Source organism: Microtus ochrogaster, unplaced genomic scaffold (assembly GCF_000317375.1).
Source record: "Microtus ochrogaster isolate Prairie Vole_2 unplaced genomic scaffold, MicOch1.0 UNK43, whole genome shotgun sequence".
In the NCBI taxonomy this organism is placed as follows: Eukaryota; Metazoa; Chordata; class Mammalia; order Rodentia; family Cricetidae; genus Microtus; species Microtus ochrogaster.
This window is the reverse complement of record NW_004949141.1, coordinates 2,368,021-2,380,461: the sequence shown is the minus strand read 5'-3', so window position 1 is coordinate 2,380,461 and position 12,441 is coordinate 2,368,021. Positions and strand designations below refer to the sequence as shown.

The 12,441-nt window shown below is 45.9% G+C and overlaps 1 protein-coding gene across 2 annotated transcripts in view; it reads right to left on the bottom strand.

Moving 5' to 3' along the window:
- Vps8 (VPS8, CORVET complex subunit) overlaps positions 1-12,441 on the bottom strand; it is a 219,565-nt gene that overhangs the window by 202,054 nt on the left and 5,070 nt on the right. For both annotated transcript variants that reach the window (XM_005368975.3, XM_013354407.2), the window contains exons 2-3: positions 2,553-2,911; positions 1,792-1,860 (exon numbers count right to left, since the gene is read on the bottom strand). In XM_005368975.3, coding sequence (XP_005369032.1) covers positions 1,792-1,860; positions 2,553-2,705 — 222 coding nt within the window. In that variant the 5' untranslated portion in view covers positions 2,706-2,911. The remainder of the gene's footprint in view (positions 1-1,791; positions 1,861-2,552; positions 2,912-12,441) is intronic.

Genomic DNA, 12,441 nt, shown 5'->3' with positions numbered 1-12,441 from the left:
GGGCAAATGGACAAATCTAGAAAACATCATATTGAGTGAGGTAACCCAGACCCAGAAAGACAAATATCATATGTACTCACTCATAAGTGGCTTTTAGACATAAAGTAAAGAAAAACCAGCCTACAGTTCACAATCCCAGAGAACCTAAACAACAATGAGGACCCTAAGAGAGACATACATGGATCTAATCTACATGGGAAGTAGAAAAAGACAAGATCTCCTACGTAAATTGGGAGCATGGGAGAGGGTAGAAGGGAAGAGGAGAGGCAGGGAGGAGAGCAGACAAAAATATATAGCTCAATAAAATCAAATTTTAGAAAAAAGAGAGGGAAGAAAGCATGTACGATCCACAGGACAGGAGTGGAGCGCTGCAGTATAGCTCTCGCCTCTGGGGGTAACATGGCCATGGCGTTGCCAAAACCAGCAGAGATAACCCTGACTCTAGTTCTAGTGCAGGAAGCGAGGAACAGCGCCAGGTCCCAGTATCTTAGTGACTTTTCTATTGTGCTAAGACACTGCGATCAAGCCAACTTCTAGAGTTTATTGGGGGGGGGGCTTACATTTTCAGGGGCTCAGAGTCTGTGACCCTAACGCCAGGACAGATAGCAGCTTTTGAAACTTCAAGCTCCCAGTGATGCCCCTACTCCAACAAGGCCATACCTCCTAGTCCTTTCCAAACAGCTCTATCAACTGAGGACCAAGCACTCAAATATAGGAGCCTACGGGGCTACTTTCATTCAAACCACTGTAGCTGGACTCCACATAAACTGTCAGCCTGCCTCACGGTTGTCAACTTGACTGTATCTGAAACTAATTAAAACCCAAGTGGCTGGGTATACCTGTGAGGGATTTTTTTTTCTTAATTGAATCATTTGAAATTAGAAGACCCATATTTAATCCAGATCTTTTGAGATGGGGAAGATCTGAGCCACACCCTCTGGTGGCAGCCTATATAAAGCACAAGGACAAAGGAAGCTTGCTCTTGCTCTCCATGACATGTCCATTCCTTCACTGGCATTAGAACCTACTTCTTCAAGATTCTGGCATATACTGAAGATCAGCTGAAATGTCAAGCCTTGTGGACAGAACAACTATTGGATTCTTGAAACTTCCATTGGTAGATAGCCATTGTTGGGCTAGTTGGACACAGCTATTCTAATAAATTGTGTGTGTGTGTGTGTGTGTACATATTTCATTCTATAAATTCTATTAATCACTTGAGACCCCTAACTAATAGACCAACTAAAGTTAGGACTCCTGAAATACAACTTTCATGAGGGATGCTGAGATGGGAATTTTCAGTGATATACCTATTTTTGAGTCATGTATTCTCTTAAATTAAGCCAAATAAAGTCACTGGCTCACCAGGGTACACTTGTGTAGAACATCTTCCTTGGCCGATCACTGGTACCTTATCTCATGTGAATTATAATTGTTCATAGGCCCCCAGAGAGATAGTAAATCAGCTGGGCACAAAGACAAAAGATGAACAAGATGTAGTTTCTACCCTTGAGAATTTCAAAATCTAGACCAACGCTGACCAACAGTTTTCTCCTGTGTCTATGCTGGCTACTGTGGTAGCCACTAGTCACACACAGCTACTGAGTTCCTGAAATGAGCCTTGCACAATACCTCAAGTATTTTGTAATTAACATAAATTTTAAGTTGACACATGTAACTAGGGGCCACCATACTGAACAATATACATCCAAATACATACAGTGTAACTAACCCAAAAAGTATGGAAAAATCAATGCCACAAAGTGATAGTGACAAACACTATTTACCTACCTCGTTAAGTATGCTCTCCAGAGTGGGAGGGGTGTCCACTTGAGGAATATCAAACTCCTTGTCATCAATCTAAATAAAGAAATCAAGGTTCACAAGGCTTTTCCTCTTATAACTGTCCGATATTTTAAATAACCGGAACCACTGTTAAAGGACAAGCTTACTGGATCATCTCTCAACTCAGCAATTCCCATCCACACATCCAGAGACTCTCAAGGCCAAGAACACCCTGCCTGTGCTGCTCTGACAGCCCTAGACCTTTCTGGAAAGTTGAAAGACAAAACCACATCTCATGACCGGCCCTCCCCCTTGCTGAGTTCAGACTTGGGACTGAAATGACATGCCAAAGCATGGCAGAATTTCTTGTTTCTCTCATGGTGAGGGACCATTAGCTTTTCTACAAGTTGTCATTAATACTCTCAGAGTCACAGAAACATCCCTCAGTCAAGAAGGAAAGCAGATAAAGTGCCAGGTAGAGTTCTAACTAATACCCGCATCAGCTCTGTGACCCTGATAAGGCATTCAACCCAGCTGCGCGCAGTGTCCATCTGTGACGTGGATTACCAGTGTGAAGCTCACGGGACAACACCAGAGCACTCCACACACGGTAATGGACTGACTACACAAAGAATGACGGGACCCCGTACCCGGAACAGACTCCTGCTCACTAGGCTGCAAATACAGTAGGTTCAGAGCATTTGTGTCACACAGCACACTAACACAAGTTTTGTTCAAAACCATCACTTGATAGATTTTTTTTTTACCAGATCATTTTTAAACTCCAGCTCCTTATCCAGATCTATGCAAGAAAATTTTGAAAGAGAAGCTTCGAGACTGAAAGATTTGTTCAACTCTTCCTCCGTAGTCCTGGCACACAGGTTCTGTTCTAAATTCTCCTGGTCTGGTTCATTCTCCATATTTCCAGTAACTGTACTCAACCAATCCAAGCGATTATGTTTCTTGCTTCCGGCCTTGGATTACAGGGACCCAGTGATGATCTCTTCGGCAGGAAGGTAGGTGTGGTCTAGATACCCTCCTCTCGGCTGGACATTTCAGAGAAATCCCTGCTTGGGCTCCACGTGGCCATCTATAGATCGGAGGGGAGCACGTGGGTGGAGGGTTCCTACAAGAATACAAAGGGGATAAACTTAGCTCTGATTTGGAGAGTACAGGACTGGAGCCTCCACCCACCCAAGTCGTGAGACAGTAACAATGGCATGAAACGTGGTAGGTCCTAGACAATATCAAAGCGGATTTATATAGCTAAAGCCAGAGGGAAAACTGGTATCAAAAGCTTCTAAATAATCATGCCCTTCTATTCTGGGACCTCAGGGTAGCTCTGCAGCTTCCCTGGCAATAGCACATATGCTGGCTTGGCTGCCATCAACTCCGGGCCAGCTGAGCATACCTACCCAGGACAGTAACTTAATACCACACTATCAAACCTAAGAGCAGACTGAAAGGGAGCAGCAACAATGACTGTAGGATAAAATAATTACACAAAGCCAGTCACAGAAAACATGGCTGTTTTTAGAGAAGAATAAATACTGAAGAATCTAGAAATGTATACAGATGCACTGTGTGTGTGTGAGTGAGCAGAGGCTTGAAGACACATCAAGTGTCTTCCTCGACTACTGACTCTCCATCTATTCCTTTGAGGCAGGGTCTCTCCCTCACCACAGGGTTTTCCCAGATAGGCTGGAAACCAGCAAACCCCATGAGGTTCCTGTCTCCACTTCCCTGAAAGGAAACATAACTGTTATGTTACAACATGTGCCATACGCCTGGTGGTTATGTGGGTGCCGAGAGTTGAACTCCCTTCTTCACGATTGCACAATAAACACTCCTAATTACACTCCTAACTCCTAACATCTCTCCAGCCCTTAGAAAACTCAGCTTTTGCTCCAAAGCCACAGAGAAACCCTGTCTCGAAAAACCAAAAGAAAAAAAAAGAAAAGAAAAGAAAACTCAGCTTTTTTAAATTAACTTAAACGGATTCAGAATACCATCTGCCAGTGGTAAAGATAATTTATCTAGTGTGTCCAAGATCTTTTCTTCTATTTCTAGCATGTGTGCATACACACACAAAAAATAATAATAATAAAATACAACACAAGTAAGCTTAGTTATCTTAGAGCAACATGCCCAAACTCACTGACAATTTTTAGCATCTATGATTAGGGTATTAAAATAAAATGAACAGCTAATACATGTAAGACATATGGACTTATGAAAACTGACTTTACAACTAAAATTGACTCTTCTAACCCATCTGGAATATTTCCAAACACAGACTAATTTCTTTGAAACAAACTCTAATGTTTTTTTCTTCAAGACACATGCTAAGAAAACGTTCCTAGGAACATAGCTGAGGGCATTCTCCCTGGCCACATCTGAACACATCACATCCGGTACTTAACGCACCGCTCCTTATCAACACAGGCAGCAGCAACAGTGATGCTCACACACCTGCCTTCAAAGACTCTGGACAAGTTACTTCTTTATAATCTCCTCCCATCATCCTGTGCACCCACTCTGGGATTCGTGACCCCGTGTGTACACACACACACACACACACACACACACACACACACGCAAACGCACCACTAAGTCATTTAATGTTACTTATATGTACATGTGTTTAGGACACAAAGTATCCAGGGCATCCTTTATCGAGGGTGGGTGGGGACTTGTGGACTTTCCCCTATCCCCATTGGCATCTCCACTGCTGTGGTCGGTATTTGGGTCTTGTTCAGACAACCACACTGTTACTATTTCAAGAGTTAGCATGCCTACCATATTATAAGGTACAATCTCGCAGCAGGCATCCTGGTCCTCTAGAACTTACAAACCTTTTTTTAAAGATGTATGTATTTGTATTTTATGTGTATATTTTTAAGATGTATGTATTTGTATTTTATGTGTATATTTTGCCTACATGTCTATCTGTGCACCATGCACATGCAGTTCCCTCGCAAGCCAGAAGAGGGCATTTGAACTCCTGGAACTGGAGGTGCAGCAGGTTGTGAGCCACCATATGGATGCTAGGAACACAGCTCAGGTTTTCTCTAAGAGCAGCAAGTACTTTTAACCAAGGAGCCATCTCCAGCCCCTGGTTCTTAGCATCCTTATGCCTCTTCTGTAATGTTCCCTGAATATTAGGAAGTTATGTTACAGATGCACCAATTGGAGCTGGGAACAAGAGCAGCAAGTACTTTTAACCAAGGAGCCATCTCCAGCCCCTGGTTCTTAGCATCCTTATGCCTCTTCTGTAATGTTCCCTGAATATTAGGAAGTTATGTTACAGATGCACCAATTGGAGCTGGGTACTTCTGCAGCCTCTTAAACAGTGGGAAGAACCACATGGAAGGAGAAAAGAGAAAGGCAGACAGAGACAGAGAGACAGTGGGCAGCTAGACGGCAGAACCGTTTCAGCCTGCAAACGCACTTGCCACGTAAGCCTGATGACCTGAGTTCACTTTCCAGAACAACAGCAGAACAGAACGAAAGAACAGATGCCCACAGGCTGTCCTCTGATCCCCACGCATGTGAGCATGCATGCCCCCAACAATAAATAAATGATACTTAAATTATAAAACCAGATATGGTGGCACACATGTGTAACCTCCAAACTCATACAGTGAGATGAGAAGGGACAGAACCACCCAGCCTGGGAGAACATGGCAGGAGAGACAAGAGGAAGGCAAGACCAACTCCTCAAAGGTGTCCCCACTTCCATCTGGGAACTGATCGTTCTCACTCCCTCTCTCCCTGTCTGTCTCCCTCCCTCCCCTTCTCCCTCTCCCTCTTTCTCCACACAAAATAAATAAATAGAGAAATACTTTTTAAAAAACAAAGACCCTGAGGAGGACGAGCTGAGGAGGACGAGCTAAGCCGTTCTCTGGCCGCTGCATGTCCAAGCACACATGTGCACATACATCAGGTTTCAATCTGGACTTTACCAGTTCCTATCTGTGACGTTGGGCAATCTGGTCGCTCTGAACCCCTTTTATTTCTACATCTGTAAGTGGAACCGTGTGAACATCTGTGTTGTTTGTATTGCTTTGCCAGAACAGCACCTCTTGTTCTGGAAGGAGTTCTCCAGCAGTGCTCTCTGTGGAGGCCCCAAACATCAAGGGGACTGGGGAGAATAGGCCTGAGTAACCCTCTGTTACACAGAGGGAGTTAAACAACAGAAAGGCCAGGTTTGGAACCTGCCTCTACCGGCAGGACTTTACTCCAGGCCCACACTCCCCAGGGGAATTAAATCAGTCTTTCAAAAAGTATAGATGGGGGGGAGGGGGGATCCAGGTTCTAGTTTTCCAATCAGCTCTGCCCAGAGCTTTGGGCAGTTTGGCTACACAGGCCACCAACAAACTCCTCCTCCACACCTACCCTACCTCTCTCTTCCCCACTTCCTCCATCCCTCTCCTCCTGGGACTCTTAGGAGTCCTGACAGAAGAATGCAGCTCCTCTCTTCAGGGACACCATGGCAATAAAGGACACACTGATTACGAGGCACTGAGTGATGCCAAGATACAGTCATTTTCAAGAAATAATATATGTTATCATTTACAAGTTCCTCAAGATTTCCAAAACCTTCAAAGTTAAAGACTCTAAATTGAGATTAGTAGTTTTGTAAATATCACACTTATCTTCTGACGTGACAGCAGTTTGGTCACGTGATGAATGTCAACAGCTCTGTGAGACTAACAGGAAGTTATCAGACACCCTCAAGACCTTGAATTATTGCTGAAGATTCTCTTACACTAACCCATCCTGCTTGGCCCCATATTCCACTTAGCACTACTGTCTATTTTCACTGATGAAGGCACATCTCCTCATCTTCACCTCTTTGTATATATACACTTGCTACATCTTTTCTTTCTCTGTGTTAGTAAATACTCTCACTGGAGTAGACAGTCTGATTTAAAAGTTACCATGCTGATCTTTTAAAGGTCACTAGAGTAACTAGTGTAGAGTTACTCCCGTTACTCTTGTCTCCATTCAGAGATGGATTAAGAGGCTGGGGTGATGGCTCAGTCAGCAGAGTGCTTGCTTTGAACCCGAGTCTGATCCCTAGCACCCACATGAAAAGCTGAGTACAGTGGGGACTTGGGAGAAGGGGGCAGCAGGATTCCTAGGCTTCTAGCTGAACTGACAAGCTCCAGGTTCAGGGAGAGACCTTGTAATTAAGGTAAGGAGTGACTGAGGAAGACACAGGACATTGATCTTTGACCCCCATGCACAGATGAACACATCAGACTACACACACACACACACACACACATACACACACACACACACGAGCATGCAAAAATACAAACATGCATATGTGCATGCACACACATGGGGGGTACGCCTGAACATACCCGAGGGAGGAAGCACTGGGTGTCTGATGGTGCCTATCTTAATTACAGGAATTTGTAATTATGTAGTTTCTATGGCAAAGGGAACTTTGCTGATGTAACTAAATAAGGACCTAAGTCAAGTGGTGGTGGTGGCGGTGCACATCTTTAATCCCAGCACTTGGGAGACAGAGGCAATCGGGTCTCTGTGAGTTCAAGACCAACTTGGTCTACAAAAAGCGAGTTCCAAAACAGCCAGGATTGTTGCACAGAGAAGCCCTGTCTTGAAAACCAAAAAGAAAAAGGATCTTGAGATGGAGACCTTATTCTGGGTTATCCGAGTATCCCCCAATATAATCATACGGATCTTTAATAGTAGAAGACAGAGGCAGAAAACTGTCACAGTCAAAGGAAGCACTATACAACAGAAACAGGGTCAGGAAGAGGTCAGGATGACTCCAGACACACGAAGGAAAGGTGTTAGGAGTCAGAGAACGCAGACTGCCCCTAAACATAACAGATCCTCTCCTACAGACCCTAGGGCAGTGGTTCTCAACCATGGGTCACGGCCCCTTTGATGGCCAAATGATCACTGGAAAACACAGATATTTACAATTCACAACAGTAACAAAATTACAATTAAGTAGCAATAAAAATAATCTTATGGTTGGGGGTTAGCACAACATGAGGTCTCAGTGGTAGGAAGGCTAAGAACCACTGTTCTAGAGCCAAAGGCCTCTTCTGACACCCTGATTTTAGTAAGACAAGTTATGAACAACAGAACTAAAATAGTAAGCATACTGTTTTAAGTCATCGAATGTGTCATGGTTTGTACAGCAACAATAGGAAGTAAATATGGTTAGCAAACTTCAATTAGTTTGCTTCTGGCCACACCTCAATGTTCTGAAATAGCAAACTCAGGGAGTGACCACCCTGTTCTACATAGTGAGTTCCAGGACAGCCAGGACTGTCACACAGAGAAACAACCAAAAGAGATCAGCCTCTTGGTAATTCTCAAGGTTATTTCCTTTTAAAGTTATTCTCAAAAATTAACAGCCAGGGACCATTTTTTAAAACGGGGGAAGGCTGGAGAGAGAGCTCAGCAGTTAAGAATACTGGCTGCTCTTCCAGAAGACCCAGGTTCAAGTCCCAGCATCTAAAATACCCAGTAGCCAGGTATCCAATACTTATCAATCCCTGTGACAGAGTCGTTCAAACTCAAAGGGGTTGTGACCCACAGGTTGAGATCCAGTGCTCTACAATGTGGCCAGCACTGGACTAGGTTCTGACTGTAGCTAACTGTAGAACTCTAAAATAACTCTGAGGCCTCTCAGCCTTAGTGCTCCCCCCCCTCGCCTCCCCTGGGAACCAGGAATCTAACAATTACCCTTAGGTGTTGACTCAGTTCCTGATATTTTGACTCAGTCCCTGGGAAGGGGTCAAAGTAACCCACAGATGTTCCCTCTTACCCAGCCTGATCTGGCAACCACTCTTCCGCCCTGGCTCAGACTAATCATTGCCAGTAGCCTTTTGAATAAGCCAATCATAATAGTTGAAGAACAACCCCCAGACTCCCCCCTTGCTTCTGTGGCTTTTTACTTTAAAAGTAGCCTGTACCAGCTATTAGGGGTCTTTTTGGCTTTCTGAATGCTGAAAGACCCTGTTGTGACAGAATTAATTAAAATCCTCATGCTTTTACATCAACTGCGGTGTGAGGGTGTTTTCTTGGGGCAACTCCTCCTCAGTGATTGGACTTCAGGGTCCAACACTAACGTTCACACCCATCCTCCAAGTCCCAGGAGCCTGGACCACACAAATGCTCTTCCCCTTCTGAGAGTCCTCGTAAGATGCTCAAGATGCTCGGGGACACCTTGCTTAAAGAATGTTTTCCTAAACACCACCTTGGAACTTCCATTCTTTGGATTCACTAATTAATGCACCACAGTAAACGTTAACATATTGTAGCAAATACCAGACAATCCTGGTAAGGAAACAATGTTAGCCAGCCTTGCTTCTGCTCATCTTAACCTTCTTTGCTTTGTGTCTTGTGAGTTAATTTATATTCATGTTCTACTAACTTCCTCTAGTGAAACATCTCATTTTTAGCAGCCTGCACAGGATAAAACTCCAGATTCTGAGCCTGTACACAGGTACTCCCAACTTTCTCCACACCACCATGAGTTCTTGAAACAGAGGCCTGCAATCCCAGGTGGCAGAGGCAAAATGGCTTCCACTCTCCCTCCTCTTCCCACTGTTTTCTTCTAAAGTTCCTTCCTTCTTTGTGTGTGCTGTCCAATTGTGACCTGGGTATCTGCCTCCCCCCCTTTTCCCATGGTCAGGCATTTAGACAAAAGCCCCTTTCCCTCCAGGGTTAGAAGAAAGTTCCTGCTTGAGAGTCATTTTCCTTATCTCAGGCTGGAGGAACCTGTGGCCCTAGGTGCCCATTAATTTCTCAAGGTCAGTGCTAGCCAGTGGGCTCCCTCCATCCCTGCTCACAGGTCCCACTCTAGCTCAGGAGTTCCCGTTCTTTCTATCCCCTTTAACCCTGGAAGTCTCTCCCTTGTCACTGCTTCTCCTGGCTTTCCCGGCAGACAGCCTTGACAGTTTGAATTAACTTTTCTCTTTTCACCTAGAGCGGCTATTTTGGTTACTTTACTGCACCCATTTTCTTTCATCCAGAGCCCGAAACCTGCGAGGGGAATAAGTGAGCTTCCCCCTCCAAGGAGCTAGGCCTCTCCTAGCTGAACCACATGCCAATTTTGCCCTCCTGGGTGGGGATCACTTGCCCGTGCTGGCTTCTGCCACCCAACATATTTGGTTCCAGATGCTGGAGCCCACTTGCTCCTCCTGCTCTACACATCTTGGTCTCTCCTCATCTACTTGGAAAGTGTCCTCTCTCCTTTCTAGGCCCTTTTGGGGAGCCCACCACCTGGGCATCTCCCTTCTATGCCCTATGGGCAATGCTCCCTACTAAGACACGTGCTCCTCTCTCTCTATTGGACTCCCCCTTTTCCAAAGCCTCTCCTAGTGCACCTCTCTGGCTGTTTTCTCCTCTGCCTGTTCTGACCACTTGTCTCTCCCCTTCTACTGGCTAGAGTCACTACGGAGCTCCTGCTTTGTCTACTTGTACTATGAAGGCCACACCGGTGTGCTAGGAAGCATCCTCTCGCCCTACTGGGCCTCTCTCACGTGGAGAGGGACGCCTCTCCTCTGTGATTTGGGACATTTCCCTCTAGTCTGCTTGGGGACACCCCATTAGAAACTCAGTCACCTCAGCTCCCTCTGTGGAGAGAACTAAGGAGTCCCCCCCCCCATCTACCTCTGTCACTCTTTGACCATGGGCTCTCCCCACTCAAGACCTAACCCCTCAACTCCACTTTCTTTATACTCAAGTCTCAACACACCTCAGTCTTGGTGCTGTCATCATTTTTTATTGCAGCACAGCCTGGCCACAATACAAACTAGACAGTTTCAATGGCGTATGTGACTACCAAATCCTCACTGATCCTGACAAACACTGCCAATGCACGGGCAAACAGACCACATGCGGGCTTTCTTCACTCTCCATTTACATCCCTCCCTCTGTAACTCATGCCATGCTCATTGCGTTCTCCTGACAAAAGCCAAATCCCCTCCCAAAGCTGACTAGGACCCAGATCTCTCTGTAACCACTCTTTCTGACTTAGATATAAAGGATTCGGCCCCACCCCAGATGCGTCCTCAGCCTAACCCTCTTCCTCAACCTAATTCTCTGGTACCCTCAGCCAACGTCCCCCAACCCTAACTGGACCTCAACTACAATCTCCTCATCACCTCCCACAACACCTGCACGTGCTGCACTGATGGCCTTTACCCAGCCCGCTCTGGGAAGTGCCGGGTCCTAACGGTCCCCTCCACATACATGTCCCTTTTTCTATGGCTGACCTCTCTCAGACAGAAGGGCGCCTTGGTTCTTTCTCTGTTGACTCTTCTAAGGTCACCAAAGAGTTCAGGTGCCTTACTCAAACCTATAGCCTCCCCAGGCATGACCTCAATACCATTCTTTCCTCTGCTCTCACCCCTGAGGAAGAGGGTTTGCTAGGTTGCTCAAGTCCACACAGATGAGGTCTGCCACACAGACAAGTCCTGTCCAGTAGGGTCAGACAGTTTCCCTGCCAGACCCCCACCAGAACTACCAGGTTAAATGCTGAGGATCAGTCCCCAAGCAGGGTAGCCAGAGACAAAATAGTTAATGGCCTCCTGGCTAGCCTCCAAAAGGCCTCTCATAAGGTAATTAATTTTGATAAATTGAGAAAGGTCACCCAGGGGAAAATCCTGCGGAGTTCCTTGCCCTCCTCTAGTACACAAAGCAAGACCCTAATTCTCAAGAGGGCATGCCTGTCCTTAACTCTCACTTCCTCTCTCCCTGACTGGCTGTGGGCCCTCAAACTCCCCACAGATCTGCTGAATATGGCATTTAAGGTGTTAAGGGAAGTGAGGAGCAGGTAGAGATGGAGAAAGCTTCCTGAGACAGAGAGAAGTGCCAGTTCCTGGCGGCTGCTCTAAGATGTTCCCCAAAGAAGATGATGAGGCACAGATGAAATCCACCTGAACTTGCTTCAAATGTGACAAAATCAGCCACAGCAGGGTCCTGGAGAGTTGATTACCCAGCTTCCCCTAGACAAGGTAGATGGGTCCCCCAGGTTACTCCTCCACAGGGAAGTCCGTTGGATCTTCTGGGCCTGGAAGCCAAAAGACTGATGCTGCCCTGGGACCTCTGCCCACAACGGAACCGAAACCAAGATTGCCATGGAGGAACCTAGGGTGACTGTCCAGGTAGCCCAAGTAGCCTCTTGACCAACATTCCAGCCTTCCTAGGCCCTAACAACTTCACCCCAGTTCAGGAGGAGTAGTTACAGAAAAGACATCACCCCTTTATTTATCATCAACAAAAGACTAGAACATCCTGTCCCCCAAGAAAGTCCTTTTCCCAAGGTCAGACATTTAGACAAAAGCCCCATTCCCTCAGGAGCTTGAAGGAAGTTCCTGCTTGCTACAAAGGGAGTCTTTCTCCTATCTCTGGGAAGAGGAACTTGTGGCCCTTCCCTCAACACACACCTGTGGTACCCATTTATTTGTCAAGGTCAATGCTAGCCTGTGGGCTCCCTCCTTCCCCTGCTCAAAAGCCCCCTTTCTCCTAGTCCCAGTGAACCCTAAAGATTCATTCCCCTGTCACTTCACGGTTTCCAGGGAGACAGCCTTGGCAGTAGAATAAACTTTTTGTCTTCCCACTCATGAAGCGGCTATTTTGGTTTCTTTACTTTGT